General features: G+C 34.5%; 1 protein-coding gene across 4 annotated transcripts in view; it reads left to right on the forward strand.

Annotated features, from left to right (window-relative positions):
- The first annotated feature begins 2,002 nt into the window (after window positions 1-2,002).
- Window positions 2,003-17,680, forward strand: part of LOC129806067 (girdin-like) — a 36,817-nt gene continuing 21,139 nt past the window's right edge. The window contains exons 1-9 of one of the 4 annotated variants that reach the window (XM_055854385.1): window positions 2,003-2,341; window positions 2,469-2,936; window positions 6,329-6,406; window positions 6,572-6,748; window positions 10,006-10,098; window positions 10,173-10,395; window positions 10,479-10,573; window positions 14,213-14,446; window positions 14,515-14,679. In XM_055854385.1, coding sequence (XP_055710360.1) covers window positions 2,180-2,341; window positions 2,469-2,936; window positions 6,329-6,406; window positions 6,572-6,748; window positions 10,006-10,098; window positions 10,173-10,395; window positions 10,479-10,573; window positions 14,213-14,446; window positions 14,515-14,679 — 1,695 coding nt within the window. In that variant the 5' untranslated portion in view covers window positions 2,003-2,179. The remainder of the gene's footprint in view (window positions 2,342-2,468; window positions 2,937-6,328; window positions 6,407-6,571; window positions 6,749-10,005; window positions 10,099-10,172; window positions 10,396-10,478; window positions 10,574-14,212; window positions 14,447-14,514; window positions 14,680-17,680) is intronic. The other 3 variants (XM_055854387.1, XM_055854386.1, XM_055854388.1) reach the window with 3 other exon arrangements.

The following is a 17,680-nucleotide window of genomic DNA, read 5'->3' on the forward strand; positions in this document are numbered from 1 at the left end:
TCTCCAGAAAATCTCAGATCTTCTGGGATTTTTTTCTGTATTTTGTCAAGAACTTTCAAAATACCCAAGTTGGTCAGAAGATTTCTCCTGATTTCTCCAGGAAATCACAGATCTTCTAGGATTTTCTTCTGGATTTCGTTAAGAACACCCAAAATACTCAAGTTGGTCAGAAGATTTCTGCTTTATCTAGGAAATCACAGATTTTTTGGGATTTTGTTGTATCTTTTGGCCAAGTAAGTCCGGAATACTCATGTTGGTCAGAAAATTTCAGAAAGAAAATCCTTGAAGATATGATTTCCTGGAGAAACCAGAAGAAATCTTCTGACCAACTATCTCGGGTGTTCTTGATAAGATACAGAAGAAAATCCCAGAAGATCTGTGATTTCCTAGAAGAAGCTGGATAAATCTTCTGACCTAGTTGAGTATTCTGGGCGTATTTGATAAAATACACAACAAAATCCCAGAACATCTATGATTTCTTGGAGGAATCAACAGAAATCTTCTGACCAACTTGAGTATTCTTGGTGTATTCGACCAAGTGCACAACAAAATTCCAGATGAACTGTGATTTCCTGGAGGAAGCAGGTGAAAAGTGCTAACCAAGCTGGGTTCTTGGGAAGATTTGACAAAAGTACAGCGAAATTTCGAGAATCTGGGATTTGTTGGAGGAAGCCAGAAGAGATATGTCCTGACTTGAATTTTGATCTTGGATGTGTTTTCGTTCATGAACAAGGAAATCCCAGTAATTCTGTGACGTTCTGAACGAAGAATATTCCTGACCACTAAAAAATATTGAAGGAAATATCAAATCAATTTGATATTTAGAATTAATTTGAAATTGTATTTCAATGTGACTTTGAAAATTTTTATTGACATTATTTGGCATAGTGTGTAGTCATTCAAAATAATGAAATAAAATATTGAGAAAAATGCTGTATATTTAAACAAATATTGCAATAATTGCCTACACACTGGACAATTTTCTTCAATTTGAAACTTTTATGTCAATAAATCTTTACAATGTGGAGGCAATCCTTGTCAATATTGAATATTGAAAAGAAATATTGTGATAAACTTTGTCTAGTGTATAGTCAGCTTTAGGCAGATATAAAAAGCTTCGATGATTCCCTAAAAGCTTTTCTAAGACGACATTGTAGCTTTTTGTTGGGAAAAGTTCATCAAAATCAAAAGCTTCGTCAAAGTCCTCTCAAAATCTGTTTGGAGTTTTAAATATTGGATTTTGTGCTACGTTTCTTTAGGGCCCCAGCACACCTTTTAGATCCGGATAATTTCATGAAATCAAAATTCACATCCCTTTCATTCTCACACGTTTTGCATATGTCTATCTCATTCTTTCGCACTTCAAATTCGATTGAGCGAAATTGAATTTGTTGTGAAGTTTAAAAGAAAAAGAAGAATGCGAAAGAATAAGATAGTCTTATGGAAATCTTTTGAGAAAGAATGGAGAGTCGAATTTTGACTTCATGAAATTTTCCTGAGTGTTTTAATGTAAATTGAATGATTTTTGAGTTTTTTGGACTTTTTGGAAAGCTCATAAGATTCCGTAAGGCTTTTATTAAAACAGTAAAGGCCCTGTTCTTCCAGTGAAAATGTTTTTAGGATCAGCAAAATCTTAGTTTAGGGCCTGATCGGCCTGATCTTCTCCTTGCCCGTACCTTGCTACGTACTTGAGCCCCTTGAGGTCCTCGAGCTTTTATTCTTTCGTAACGATAAGGATTTTTTTCCATTTTTTCTGAAAGAATTCCTGCAAGAAAAACGAATAAAATTTCTTCAAGAACAATTTTAGGCCAACTCCAATTTTGAAAAGTAATTTGAAGGCTTTTCTAATTGTTTTTCTGATTTTTCTTCCTATATTTTTTAATAAATCCCAAATAGAGAGCTTTTAGTAAATTTATTAATTCAAGTTTTCCACTTTTTGATTGATGTACGTTGGATAAATTTCATTTGAATTTATGTTTCATGGTAACCAAATCTAGATGGCGGTTGGTGTGATCTCAGTGCTCATCGCGAAAATTTGTGATTTTGTTTGTGCGTATAAAAATCTATTTTTCTAGTCACTTTTCTTGCATTTTCCGTGCCGTTCTTGTGTTGAATTGTGGTCAATGGTGTGAAAATTAGTGTGCACTTTGGGTATTGTGGAAAATCTTCCAGAAAAGGCATGAGTGAGACTGAGAAAGGAGCCTCCCAGTCTCCGGGGGAAGAAAGGGCATCTCCAGGGGGCTGTGAGGGCAGAGCATTGAGTATTATTGATGAATTCACATCTCTCTACGAGGATCGACTGAAGCTGATTGACAGGGAGATCGGTGAGAATTGTCTTGAGGTAAGAATCGCAGAGAAATTCCCCCTTTTGGCTCAAAGTGAGGTTATGTCAGGGCTCTTATCAGAGGGCGCATGCGCAGGGTGGTTTAGGTATTTTCCCGCCAATTCACCAGGGCTCTGTCTTGTAGATAAAATTGCCAATTTACAAGAAATGGGTAGAGGATCTCACGTTCCAGAACAAAGAATTGGTAAAGGCAGTTGAGGAGGTGGAAACTGTCGTTTCCGAACGCCTCAGTCTCCTGGAGGAGAGGCTGCAGCAGGAAAAGTACAATCTCCACGATCGACGGGTTTTCCACTTGGAAAGTGATATCCGGAATCTGTTGATCTTCCTGAGACGTGCCATTAGAGATAAATCTTGGAGCACTGAGGGGTTGACATTTCATGAAATTGATCTCGAGAAGACATTGTCAGATATCAGGGATGAGAAGGAGATTGAAGTTGCAAAGATCACGGTGGAAGTGACACCTGAATCTAGTAGAATCCTCACGGGAGGACTTGAGGACATCTCAAGAGAAGTTTCCAATATCCGCGAAGATATCCGGAACTCCACTGTAATTCACACTCAAGACGAAAGCTACAAAGTTTTTGAAGAGAATGTGAGTTGCATTTTACTCATAAAAGGCCTCATTTATAGCGGTGCATTTGGTGGGAAATGCCCTCGAAATACCCCTTTGAGCTTTATATATTTTTTTTGCAAAATAATTTATTTACTTTAGGCAAATATATTTTTTCTAGCAAAATAAGCAGTAATAACAATTTTATAATTTTTTTATAAACTTTTCATCATTTTCTAAGTTTTACAAATAAGCAGTACACTTCAGGCGAGATAAAATTTGCTATTAAATTGCTTTAAGTGCTGAAGTGCTGTACTGTAAATGGTACTAAAATATATACATTCCCTGAAAGAGACGAAAAAATGTCTTGTTTATATAGAAAAAACATATTTTGTGGAAAATTGTAATTATTTTCGCAAAAATATTTACAATAATTTAAAAATAAATTGTAATATTTTTCAAATTCTCTCATTATTCGGAATAAATTCACGATTTTTTGCAACACTCAAAAGATTCACAGTATTTCCAAAAATATTGGTAATATTCATTATAGAAATATTCGAAATTTTTGCAAAATATTCGCAATTTTCGCAAAATGTTCGTATGTTTACTACTCGTAAAATATTATGATTATTCAAGAAAATATTTTACAATTTCTCAAAATAATTTGTGATATTTATAAAATATTCATGATTTAATTAATTTATTATTTAATACTCTGAACTCTTAAAGCCCCAAAATTTCAGATTTACTATTCTAACATTTAATTACGAACAGTAATTAAATGTTACTGAGCCACTGTGTAATTACTGAGCCTCAATCTTGTAGAAAAAAAATCGTCCGGAAATGAACTATATAGTCAAGTGTGCTAATCCGGGCGCTTCGCTATCTGGATCGTTTATGACTAATCCACTTAAAATAATTTTATTTTTATTTCCGTTGCCGACAAAAAAAATCCGTCTTTTTTCAGTGTATTTTATGCTAACTGCAGAAAAATTGGTAGATAGCGCAGTTGCTGATAAATTTATGTGACTATCGTACAGTTAGAACATTTTCACGGGAAAATATCTATATTTAGAGAAAATGCCCAATTTTTTTTATCATAAAAAATTTAATATTAGAGAAAATACAATAGTTCCAGAATATGCAAAAAACAAGAAAATCGCAAAAATGCAGTTAGCACAGTTGCTGATACAACCGACGAAGTGATTCTTGCCGAACAGATGTTCCTTCGACCCTAATTCGGAGCAAAAATCACTGAAAAAATACTTGCAAATGAATCAGAGAACCAAGTTTTAGCAATTCTTGAAATAATCTTGAACTTAAATATATTGAATTTTATTTGACAGTTGAAAGTTAGGTTATATTTCGTTGTTTGAGAGATGCTAACCATTTCTCGGATTGTTTTCACTAATTTTTCATCAATAAAATTAGCGAAAAACTAAGACATTTTGGGAGCATCCCGTATGCAAACAACTAAGACAGAGGTGAGTAAGAACCGTTTGAAACCAAATAAACGTCAAAATGAAAATTACACGTCAATGGTCAAAACGCTACCTGGGTGGGAATTCTCTAACTCTGTGAACGCTTCAGCAGTGAAAGGTTCACAAGCTTTCCTTCACGAACCTTTTGGAAATTACCTAGGGAAATTTTCACAAGAAATTATCAAGTTCTTCAGGATATTACCGATTTTTTCCGAAGCTGAAAATACCATTGGGACATATCTGTAATCTCCATAGAAAATTTCTATTTCTAAACGAAGTAATTTCTCCAGTGATTTCTTCCGTATTCCTATGTGTGGAATCTTCGGAGATTTTTAGGACAAAATTCCATACATGAATAATGAAATTTCCATTGAAAATCCTGAGGAATTTCAGAGGAAACAATCAATGGAAAATTCTCAAGGAATTCTTTGGGAATTTCGTGGGAATTTTAATTAAAAAAGTTCAAACGAAATTTTCTGTGATCTCGTTAGGAAATTTCTACATCCCAGAAAGTTAATTTCTTCAGTTATTCCCTTCAAATTTTCAATAAAGGAATTCTTGTAGATATTTGGGGGAAAATTCACTACGCAAAACATTGACATTTCCTGGGCAAATCCCAAGAAATCTCAGAGGAAATAACACACAGAAATTTCTCTAGGAATTCTTTGAAAATTCCCTTAAGAGACTAACGAATTTTCCAAGACTGACAATTCATAGGGAATTCCTAACAGCTCTAAGGGGAAATTTCTTAAGATATTTCCAATTTGGGAAGTGTACGAGAATTTTCGGGTGAAAATTCACTGGGTAGATGGTGAAATTTTCTCAAAGAATCAATAAGGAAATTTCTCTTAGAACGTTTTTTTATGGGACGAATTCATCCACAAAACGGATGATATTTCGCTGTTTGAAAGGACGTTTGCCACTGTAATAAAATTCGAAATTCAGGGAAGAATGGTGAAAATACTCGCATATTCATCAAAACGGGAAGAATACTCATTATTTACCAATATAATTGGTCTGTACTCTGTACTCACCAGTTATCACCCCCTTGTTCACAACTGCTAGAAAAGTTATTCTGTAACTTTGCGTGAAGCAGAGATGAGAAGTGTGTTGAAAAGGGGCCTCTCGACATTTAATTTTTCCATAAGTTTTTGCATAGAGGCACTGAAGACTATTGGCAAGTTTTTTCCTAAAGAGAATTGTCTTATCAGTCTGATATATTTTGAAATCGTGCATTAAAAGCTATTTAAAAATACATATTTCATTATGCTCGCCGAAGCAATAAAAGAACTACGAGCAAATTTGTTTAAGGCGCGGTGCAATATCTGCAAAATTTTAACAAGGAAAAGTGAAAAATGGCTTCACTTTTTATTACGCTTGATGGGCCCCTATGTTCATCAATATTTTAACCAAATGGAAAATACTGGAATTAACTGTTAGAAAGTATGTAGTGTTGGATTTTTAGGTGAATATGGAAAAATTTTTCACCGAAAAATTGACAAGTGAAACACATAACTTCAAAGTGATTCTTTCACCTGAAGCTATCGCAAGCTACAGAATCTCCTTTGCTATGACTTTAGTGAAATTTTACCAATTTTGACAGATGATCACTTCATAGAGTTATGGAATCCCTCCCAAAACTTTAGAGCAGGATAAAGAACCGTCTGAAACCGAACAAATGTCAAATAAAAATTGTACGTTAATTGTCAAAACGCTACCTGGACAAACTTATTTTGACGTTTATTCGGTTTTAAACGGTATTTGCTCAGCGGACTAAGAATTGAAAAAGTTGCACACTAAATGCAAATTCACTTTGGCAAGTTCAATTTCCTATGCATATTCAAGACACGAACCACCAAGTGGGATGCATTTTGAAATGCCCTGCTGTAAATGAGGCCTAAAAGCTTCTTCTTTTGCTTTTTTTAAGATAATTAACCCGATTATCCTTAGGCAATCCTCCGTGAGAAATTGGAGAGCACTCAGAGAGAATTGAATTTGTTGCAATTGAAGAACAAGGAACTCGAAAAGGTTAGTAAATTCAATTCAAAGAAAAATACTAAGAACAGGAAGATTATGCATTACAATTAAAAAGAAATTAACAAAAAAAAGTCCAAAAAAGGTGAATCCTTGTGAGAGAAACAAAAAATTAAGAGTACTTAACAACAAAATTTAAATAAAAAAAACTATCGATAGGCTGCCAGCGATACTAAAGTTCTTGTTGAGGAAATTGCTGCGAAGCATGATACAATACAGAAAATGCGTACAGACAGTGCATATTTAGAAGAACAAATCCGCCAAGCGAGCATGCAAATAAACCTTAAGGATGTTGTAATCCGGGCATTGAGACAAGATGTCGCTTGTCTCAAGAAGGTAGACAAAATCCACCAAAAATTGGTGGGATAATCCAAAAGATTTTTCCTTTAGATTTGTGTCTGTTTTTTTTTCTTTTCTTTTTTTTCAATCAATTTTTCCAGTATCCAAATATTCTTGATTCTTCAGATGATTGTGACTCATGTGGTGATGGGGATTCTATCTATTTTCTCCCTGTGGTGACTAACCCTGTTCTTGATCAATCCTCATGCTTGAGACCGAAGAAATTTGTCAAAATATTCCGGAAGAAGTCTAAAGATAATCTTCTTTAGATTATTTCTTTCCTTCCTTCCTGGTTGTTGGTTTATGTTCCAAGGAATACTTTTAAATTAAATCAGATTTTGGGAAAAATAATTAAATAAAAAAAACCTTATTTCAGCATTGTAAAGACTTCACTTTATTTTCTGCATAGTAAAGTGGTTTCATTCTGCTTTGAATTGTTTTACAAACTTTGCCGAAAGTGGGATTACTTTTGAATTGGGGCACTTTAGAAATAGTGCTTTTGTTCCCTGTTTTTAAAAAAAATTGAGTCGAGTTCCATTCAAAAATAGTGAAAAAATATCGAATTTTAAAGCTGCCCCAATTCAAAAGTGCCCCACTTCTCTCTACTCATTTTGAGATAAGGAGACCTTCAAAATATAACCTAATAATTTGAGGGAACTTTGTATATAACTTACTAAATCCCACGAGTAAACAAATTTAAGCCACGCCCCTTTTCAGGAAATATACACAACTGAAGTTGAAATATTTGCATTTTCAATGTGAGAGTGGGATGTTGCTAAAGCATAAAGGTATTTTCGGACTTAACCAGAGGAGTTTTGCCTGATGGAAAATAAAGTAAAGCTTGTAAAGCTTTTATGAAGTCTAAAAGTGGTATATCTTTTAAAGATTTTTTTCTAATCCATTTTCATTTTTTGTGAAAAACATTTTTCTAAGAAATTTGTAGGATAGGAAATGAAATTGGGAATTTGGGTGGTAACAATGAAAACAAGTGGGCGGAGCTTAATAAGAGGCGTTGCGATTTTTTATCCTTTCTATTATTATCATTGTAAAGAACATCAGTTGGAGACCGTGCCGAAAGTCTATCGACTGACTCCCCTTCCATTTTATAACAAGAAACAACTTCCAATCAGGGATAATGTAAACATGAGGGCGAGTTTTCATAAGAGGTATTGCATAAGTATTATTCCTATTTGCTTTTTGACCTTTTAAAAAAGATCTTACAGAATGGCACAGAGAAAAATTTAAAGAACTCTGGGTGGGGTCAATGTAAACTAGGCGGGGCATCGAAAAGGAAGTGGCGTCGCTCTATCTTTGCATTTGCTTATAATTTAAAATCTATAAGATTTATTCCATTACTGCTCTAACTTACCGCTCTGGAGCTCAAACGGTAAAAGATATCAATTTCCGGCCTTCGGTGACTTTCCAGTTTTTAAAAAAAAATTGGATATTTCTTAGAAATTACCTACGCGGACAGTTTCTTATACGAAAATATTGTTGAATCATTTCTAATGTCAGTTTTTCTAGGTTAAAGGTGAAAAAGGCTCTAGGAAGCGTATTTCTTAACCGAATAGGGTCGTTTTTGGGCTTGTTGGAAAGGTCTTGGAATTTCTGACAAGACTAAACCGATCCATAACCTATAACTAATTTTGGATAGTGTTTCGAGGGTTTTGAGTGAGTTAAAATCGGTTCAAATCGCGTATGAAGCGGTAATGAATTGATAAGTAATTTTTGTCCAAAAATCAATTCAATTATTCTTAAAATTATTTCGGGGGATCTGTTGAGTAATTTTTGAATCGGTTTAAATCGGTTGATTACCGGTAAACGGTAAAGGATGTAAATGTACTTTTGAGGTATAGCATCTAAGTCACGAGTTCGAGCATTCTGCAAGACCGAATAGGGCCGTTTTTAGGCTTGTTGGAAAAGTCTTGAAATTCCTAACAACTCTAAATTGATTTCAATCGGATCTGCAGGGGTTATGAACCGATAAGCAGTACCGACAATATTGAGGAACGATCAGAGAAAGAGATGACAGTGTTCTCAGCTTTGCGGAATGCTCAAACTCACGAGATAGAGCTCACCGTGAATGAGTTTTTCGCATAATATTTTGGTGCATAGTGGTCTAGAGATCAAGTTGATTTATAAACCACAAAAGCATTTGCAATTTAAAAAAAAAAATGGTACTTTACCGATAAAGACCGATGCAGCTGGGTTCGAAATTTCAAAACTTTTCCAAAAAATTCAAATTCAACCAAATCGGTTGAATTTGACCTTCAATAATTCAAAATGGCGAATTTTCCGGTCATAGGTATGTTTGGGCGAAATGTTCGCCTGGACCAGCTCTAAAACATATTCAAAAATCATTGAAAAAGCTTGGGCCAATTTTGAGAAAAATCGAAAAAACATGGTTTTTAGGGAATGTTAATAATAAGGGATATAAAATTATTCAAAAATCGGTACTTAACCGGTTCATTACCGACATTACTCGTGTAGACATTTATTTAACTTTTTTACAGTAGACTCTCCCTCAATCGGCTCTTTTTCAATCGGGCGAGAAATTTTATTGACAATTTTCACGTTTAATTATGAAGCTAATTTGCTCAAATTCGGTGTAGTTCTTCCTATTTTATCGTGATTCTTTATAATTGAGTGCTTTTTGTGGAATTTACAAAGGCTTTGACGCCCAAATCTATCGATAAACCGGATGCCATTTTGCCCCAAATGCCCAATTGAGAGAGAGTCTACTGTACTAGATTTTGCTTTAATTTTCGGGACAATGTGGGGTACTTTAGAGATCGGGGATAAATGGTTCTCCCCCATAAGATCACCCTCAGAAAAACCAAGGCAGATCTTCAGAATTTTGGCTCCCCCAAACTCCAAACGCATTCCAAACTGACGAGTGAAATATTTCACTCTCTTATAATTTGCATCGTTTCCATGGTTACCATTGTATAAGCGTTGCTCGCAAGAATTATAACCTAAAAGCGAAAAATTGTTTTTTTTGCAGAAAATGGCATATTAAATCGCAACAATATATTAATAGATTGTTCCTGAAGTTCCATATTATTTCTGTGTTTCATATTTTTGTGAAATATGAACAAAAAATCAACTTCAGTTGACTATACTTCCTGAAGGGGGCGTGGCTAAAAAATCTTCTTTGTTGGTGCTTAGCTTAGGAAGTTTAAACTACTAAAAAAAGATGTTTAATGCTGAAATAAGGGGTGGAGATTGGACAAAGAATTTCTTCTTAATTTCAGAATGGTTCCCAAAGTGATGGAGATTCCATTGAGTTGTCAGTTGTTGATTTATCTAAGGAAGTTCTTGCGACAAAGGCTGATCTCACTGAAATGGTTATATCTTAAGCAATTTTATTTGTTTTCTCTTTAGCTTCTAATTTGGGGAATTTTTCTTGTTGTTGTTTTAGGGAAAACAACAGAAAGAAAGTGAGAAAAATCTCAAGAGTATTTTTGAGGAGTTGAATCAGCTAAAAGTGGAATTGGGATTGAAAATTCCGGAGAAAAGTCCATCAGAGACTTTTGTGCCCGAAGTAGAAATGTTGAGTGCCATTAAGCATGAATTTTTCAATTTAAGACAAACCAATTCACTGCTTAAAGTTGAAAATGCCGAAATGAGGCAGCAAGTCCAAAGTAAATGAAGAAATCAAAATGATGAAGAAGAAAAAAAATGTTTGAATGCCTATTTGAATGTTTTTTTGTTTCTTCTTTGCTAGATTTTTCTCATCAGGCAGATCACTTGAGTAAACAGGGAAAACAATTAGAAGAAATGCAACAAGTTATGTCCAAAATAAGGAACACCATCAACTCTGTGAGTACATAAAAGGCATCTTCTCAATGCATCAGCATTTATTAAGATTTATTGCCCATTCTGAGATTTTTCTCTAAAGTGTTTTACGCTGTCCCACTTTTATGGAGCTTATGGAAAAATGAAGGGGGGCAAAGTCGAAAAGACTTTGCAGCGTACTCGATTTTATTGTAGATTATTTGGACGAATAATCACTATTTTGCAAAATAAATTCATGTGCTTAATGTTTTATTGAACAGTATATTAACCGTTTTGAACAGATACGGTAAATGTATCAAAGTGTAAATAGCGTTGTCAAAACTATTACCGAAACTTAGATTTCTAGATTCGATTAGTGGGGATCTTAAGGAAAAAAAAGTTCAAAACGAATGCCAAGAGTTCTTTGTAGATCTAAATGGAATCCCAAGAGAACTTTGTGTGTTCAAATGGAATCCCAAGAGTTCATTGAAGTTCAAATTAATTCCCAAGAACTCTCTGTAGGTTTAGAAAGAATCCCAAGAGTTCTCAATGGTTATAAAAACATTTTCAAGAGCTCCATGTATGTTCAATTCGGATAAAAAGAGTTTTTGTAAGCTCAAACTGAATCCCAAGAGTTCTCTGTAACTTCAAATGCAATCCCTTGAGCTTTTTGTAGTTTAAAATGTAATCCCAAGAGTTCTTTGTAGAATCAAATCGAATACCAAAATCTCCCCGTAGGTTCAAAACGAATCCCAAGCGTTTTTTTGAAAGTTGAAATAAAATTTCAAGAATTCTCTGTAAAAGGAATCCCAAAAGTCCTTTGAAGGTTCAAATAGAATCCCAAGGGCTATCTGTAGATACAAGTGGAATCCCAAGAGTTCCTTTTGGGTTCAAATGGAATCCCAAGAGGTCTCTATAAGTCCATATGGAATCCCAAGACCTTTCTGAGAGCTCAAAGAATTCTTTGTTGGTTCAAAAGGAATCCCAAGAGTTCTCAATGGTTTTAAAAACATTTTCAAAATCTCTCTGTCCATTTAAATCGGATCAAAATAGCTCTTTGTAAGCTTAAACTGAATACCAAAACTTCTTTGTAGGTTCAAAACAAATGCCAAGAGTTCTCTGTAGGTTCAAGTGGAATCCCAAGAGTTTTTTGCGGTTTCAAATGGAATCCCAAGAGTTCTTTGTAGGTTCAAATGGAATCTTAAGAACTCTCCGTATGTGTAAAAGGAATCCCAAGCGTTTTTTGAAGGTTCAAATAACATCCCAAGAACTCTCTGTAGGTTTAAATTCAAGTGAATTTTAAGAGTACTCTGAAGGTTCAAAAGGAGCCCAAAGAGTTCATTGAAAGTTCAAATAAAATCCCAAGAACTGTTTATAGTTTTAACAGGAATCCCAAGAGTTCTCTGAAGATTCAAATGGAGTCCTAAGAGCTCTCTGTGGGTTTAACGGGAATCCCATGATTTCTGTGTGGCTTCAAATGGAATCCCAAGAGCTCTTTGTAGGTACAAAAGGAATCCCAAACGTTTTTTGCTGATTCAAATAGAATTCCAAGGGTAATCTGTAGATACAAGTGGAATCCCAAGAGTTTTTTTTGTAGATTCAAATAAAATCCCAAGACTTCTTTGAATGTTCAAATGGAATCCCAAGAGTGCTCTGTAGGTTCAAATGGAATCCTAAAATCTCTCCGAATGTTTAAATGAAATCAAAAGAACTCTTTGTAGGTTCAAATAGAATCCCAAGAGGTGTAGATGCAAATGGTATTCCAAGGGCCCTCTGTAGGTTCGAAAACATTTCCTAGAGTTTCTTTTAGGTTTTTATGGAATCCCAAGAGGTATCTGTAAGTTCATATGGAATCCGAAGAGCTTTCTAAAGCTCAAAGAACTCTTTGTAGTTTCAAAAGGAATCCCAAGTTTCTCAATGGTTTTAAAAACATTTTGAAAAACTCTGTAGAATCAAATTGGATCAAAAGAACTCTTGGTAAGCTCAAACTGAAACCCAAGAACTCTATGTAGGTTTAAAAGGAATCCCAAAAGCTTTCTGTAATTCCAAATGAAATGCCAAGAGCTGTCTGTAAATTTAGTTGAAATCCCAAGGTCTCCCTGTAGGTTGAAATGGAATCCCAAAAGCTTTCTGTAATTTTAGATGAAATGCCAAGAGCTCTCTGTAGGTTCAATTGGAATCCCAAGGGCTCCCTGTAGGTTGAAATGGAATCCCAAAAGTGCACTGTAGATTCAAACAGAATCCGAAGAAGAATCCGAAGACACTGTAGTGTCAAATGGAATCCCAAGAGCTCTCTGAAGATTCAAATGGAATCCCAAGAGCTCTCTGTGGACTCAAATTCAATCCCAAAAGCTTTCTGTAATTTCAAATGAAATGTCAAGAGCTCTCTATAGGTTCAATTGGAATCCCAAGGGCTCCCTGTAGGTTGAAATGGAATCCCAAAGTGCACTGTAGATTCAAACAGAATCCGAAGAAATCTCTGTAGTGTCAAATGGAATGCCAAGAGCTTTCTGCAGATTCAAATGGAATCCCAAGGGGTCTCTGTGGGCTCAAATTCAATCCCAAAAGCTTTCTGTAATTTCAAATGTATCTCAAGAGTTGTCTGTCGGTTCAAATGGAATACCAAGAACTCTCTGGAGCTTCAAAAAGCATCCCAAGAGTGCTAAATGGGTTTAAAAGCTTTTCCAATGGAGATTCAAATCGAATCCCAAGAGCTCTTTGTAGGCTCACCCTGAATCCCAAGAGTTCTCTGTCGGTTCAAAACGAATCCCAAGGGTTCTCTATAGATTCAAAACGAATCCCAAGGCTTGTCTATAGGTTCAAAACGAATCCCAAGGGTTTTCTAAAGGTTCAAAACGAATCCCAAGGGTTCTCTATAGATTCAAAACGAATCCCAAGGGTTCTCTATAGGTTCAAAACGAATCCCAAGAGTTCTATGTAAGTTCAAATGCAATCCCAACGAATTCATTAAAAAAACATAGGAAGAAATCATCGTGATCTACAGTCAATTGATAATATAAATTGCAATGTCTTTGAATTGGAGCAATTAAATAGATCCATGATTCACTCTCTGCGATCTAAGACAATTTCCTGGGTTAACATATGGGAGAGATAGACGTTTTATTTTTGGAGTGACTCTGTTTTGATGAATTTCACCACAATTTATTAGAAGAAATAGTCTGGGCAAAAGAAGAAGAGTTCTCGGAGGTAAATAGCCATCAATATTTCATAGAAGCGCATCCAGAAGAAAAATGAAATAATTAAAATATTTTATTTTTTCTCTTTTGGTTGATTTTTAATGAGATGAAGTTGAAAATATCCATAATATGGAGGTCAAATGCGTTTTTGCTCCTTTTCTTGCCTTCCTCTTTTTGCGTTTCTAATAATAATCTCTGCATTGGAGAAAGCACACTTTATAAACGAAAATATTCTCTCCACACTTGTTCCTGATGCCACTATGAGACACTTTAGTCAAGTTTTTCTCTTCTGAAGGTGTGGCAAAGGAAATTAAGTTGGATAGAATTAGTGAAGTTCGTGATTTGAGACAGTTTTGTTGTTTTGTGGGACCGTACCAAGAATATTTCTTCTTTAGCACAATAGAGAAAACGTCTTATTTTGGGGGGAATCTTTGAGAAGATTATCTAAAAGACAGGATATTTTAAGGACAAAATGGGACTATTTCAGTTTGGTGGCAATCAGGACGATGCCGAAGCAAGTGATGGTGATTTTTTGGCAAAGTATTGTGATGTTCTTGAGGAGTTGAAGAGCGACAATGCCAGAAAAACCGATGACTTAGCCAAGAAAGATTCTAAAATTGAGTCACTAAAGGATGTGATTGAGAAGCAAAGCCTAGAAATTGATAATTTAACTAAGAATCAGGGTTTTATGGCTTCAGAACGGGCAAAAAATGAACAAGTGGTGAGAGTTTTTAGTGAAATTCAGTGTGATTTAAAATTTTAAAATGTTCAAAATGTAACGTTTTGTAGATTGAAGACTTGAAGAAAGCCGTCTCAACTCATACGGATACAGTAAATGAATTAAAAAGTGCCAATGATGTACTAGTTAAACGCCTAAAAGACATGGAAACTAATCATCAATCCAATGAAATTTTTGCCAAACTTCTTGCTGATAAAAATCGATTGGAAGTTGAGGTAAGTGCTAAGTTGTCCTGATTTCCCCTATAGCCAAACTTTCAGCGAAAATACACTTGTGTGGAAATACCCGTGGAATGTCCAAGGTGTTTCTAGTATTTTTTGGAAATGACCTCAAATATTTCGCAGATTGTTCCGTGGATATTTTCCTAAATGTTCTGAAAGATCCCCATAGCAAAAGAAAGCGGAATAAGGAATCACAGGGAAAAATTCCTCGGAATTTTCCAGTATTTTTCCTTGGTAAATTCCACCGAAATTCGCCATGGTAAATTTCCAAGGAAATTCCCAAGGATTTATAGTGGATTTTTTATGTGGAATTTCCTGTCCAATTTCCAAGGAAATTTACGTGGATTGAACATGGATTTTTACACCGAAAAAAAAATGGAAAACAAATGAAGCTGTCACATGCATCTCATATTTTCATTTCCCTATAATTAAAAAATTGTAAATATCACGAGGATTTTGATATGTTTTATTAAATCAGCGATAACGAATTTACACTTTAGATAAGAAAAAGCTATCGTACAAAAAAATTATTTTCCTAAAAAAAAATACATTCCATGAAATAAAAACACGTAAACACAGAAATCACTAAGATCTTTGCATAAAATTCGCGAGCAAAATAATTAATTTTTTTTTGTAGCGCCACAAACATTTTCTAGCCGTAAAGCGAAGAAACAAACGTGTGGAATTTTCTTAGAAAACTCTATGGAAAGGTAGTAGAATTTTCCGTGGAATTATTCCTTGGATTTTCCCCAGGAAATAAGCAGGAATTTTCATGGTATGGAAGCATGGAACATCCATAGGAAAACTTCTGGAAGATTCCATGGAAAATTCCAGTGGAATCCGCGGATATTTCACGTGCAATTTTCCATATAAACTTTCCATGGACTTCCACTAGAAAGTGACGCTGGATTTCCATGGGTTGTTGTTCAAATTTTCCATGGAATGGACGTTTTCTATGCCTGTCCTTGGAAAAATTCCATGGAAGACTTTGCGGAAATTTAGCGTCCGAATTCCATGGAATGAGCGGAATTTGACGCAAAATTTCCAATGGAATTTCCGCGGAAGTTTGCTATGGGGATATTCCGTGGTATTTTTTTTTTCTAAGAACCTAGGGAGTGGTATCGTACACTCAGAAAAATAATCGAGTAAAACTTACTCGACTCGATGTTGAATTAACTCTTTTTCGTTGTGATTTTCGAATAACTATATTTTAGAGTTGATTTTACTTTTATTTAGGTGTAATATTCAAAAGAGTTGTTCTTTTTTTTCCTAAAATTTACATGACAAAAGAGTGTAAATAACTCTTTTTAAGACTGAAAATAACTCGTTTTAGGAGTTAAATTATCTCGTTTCAAAAGTTAAAAAATATTTTTTTAGTGTTAAAATAACTCTTTCAAATTCCAAAATGAATATGTTTTACAATTTTATGTTTTTTTAATTTTATCATTTTCTTTATTAATATTTTCTTGACCTCAAGTTCCCTATGTTCGTTGATGTACGTTGATCTTCCTTATGAACTTTGTCACACGAAAATCTTCTTGACTGAAGTATGTTCTTAAAACGAAAACACTTAAGCATATACTTCAGTCGAGATGAAATTTTACATCGAAAAAGAGTAATAATTATATCGATATCCGATGAATTAATTCAACTCGTACGGAGAATTGTTTTAACTCTATTTACTAAAATTTACAACGAAAAAGAGTAACAATTACATCTATATTAGTAGAGTTAAATCAACTCTGCCATAGAGTTGTTTTAACTTTTTGGGTTTTTTCTTAGTGTAGAGAGATATAGTATAGTATTCAGAGTTAGGTCATGTTGGATCGTCCTTGGGAGTTGATTGTTAGGAGGAACGCTGACGAATCTAATACATGTTGGCAAAAAATAGAGCAACATTTTGCTCAAGTTTTCTTTTGGTTTTTTGAAAGAACCATTATTTGAGAAAAAGTGTCCACCGCCGTCTTAGCGTTCTTAATGTTCCTCTAAAATAAAAATATTATGCTCATTTGCCAATTTTCTGCTCATTTAAAATTTAATGGAATTTGGTACGGAAGAGTTGCCTGAAGTTTTTCCTGATAAGATAGTTTGGGAAATTGGCAGCAAGTGGAAACTTGGAAAATTAAATTAAAATACATATGAAAATTTCAATTGGAATCCCCAGAAAGTAAATAATCAAATTTACTTAGACGTAAAATATTTTGGGAGGTATTATTCTGTGCTATTATTTTGTGAATGACTTTCAATAGGTATCATTACTGGAAAATTTTGATTGCTTGTAAATTTTATTGGAAAATTCGTAGAATCCTTCCATGGGAAAATCCAAAGAATTTCATGGATATTGTCTATGGAATCCTTCTTTTTAATCCAGAAAAATTCCCGGAAATATTTTTTTATTGTAAAAGGCGTAAAAGGCGTAAAAGGCGAGGATTATTCCAAGGAAAATCCGTGGAGCGTTGCGGATGCGACTTATTTCAGTTTCTTCTCGGAAATTGTCCATGGAAAACTGTGCAGTACAGTAGACTCTCTCTCAATTGGGCATTTGGGGCAAAATGTCATCTGGTTTATCGATAAATTTGGGCGTCAAAGACTTTGTAAATTCCACAAAAAGCGCTCAATTATAAAGAATCACGATAAAATAGGAAGAACTACAGCGAATTTGAGCAAATTAGCTTCACAATTAAACGTGAAAATTGTCAATACAATTTCTCGTCCGATTGAAAAAGAGCCGATTGAGGGAGAGTCTACTGTGATTCCACGTCAAATTTCTTGGAAGTCCGTGGAATTTTTCTACGGAGAAATTCGCAGAGGTGTCTAAAGAATATCCTTGGAAGGTCAATAGACTTTCCACACAGTTTGGCTATAGGGTTTTTTCACTTACAATTTTTTTTATTTAACTGAAAATGTAATATTTTCTGCACGATAAAAGTGTCATCATCAAATGACAACAATTTCCAATTTGAAGTCAGCTGTGGAAAATATGAAAAAAGACGGA

The sequence above is a fragment of the Phlebotomus papatasi genome, chromosome 3 (assembly GCF_024763615.1).
Source record: "Phlebotomus papatasi isolate M1 chromosome 3, Ppap_2.1, whole genome shotgun sequence".
NCBI classification, from domain to species: Eukaryota; Metazoa; Arthropoda; class Insecta; order Diptera; family Psychodidae; genus Phlebotomus; species Phlebotomus papatasi.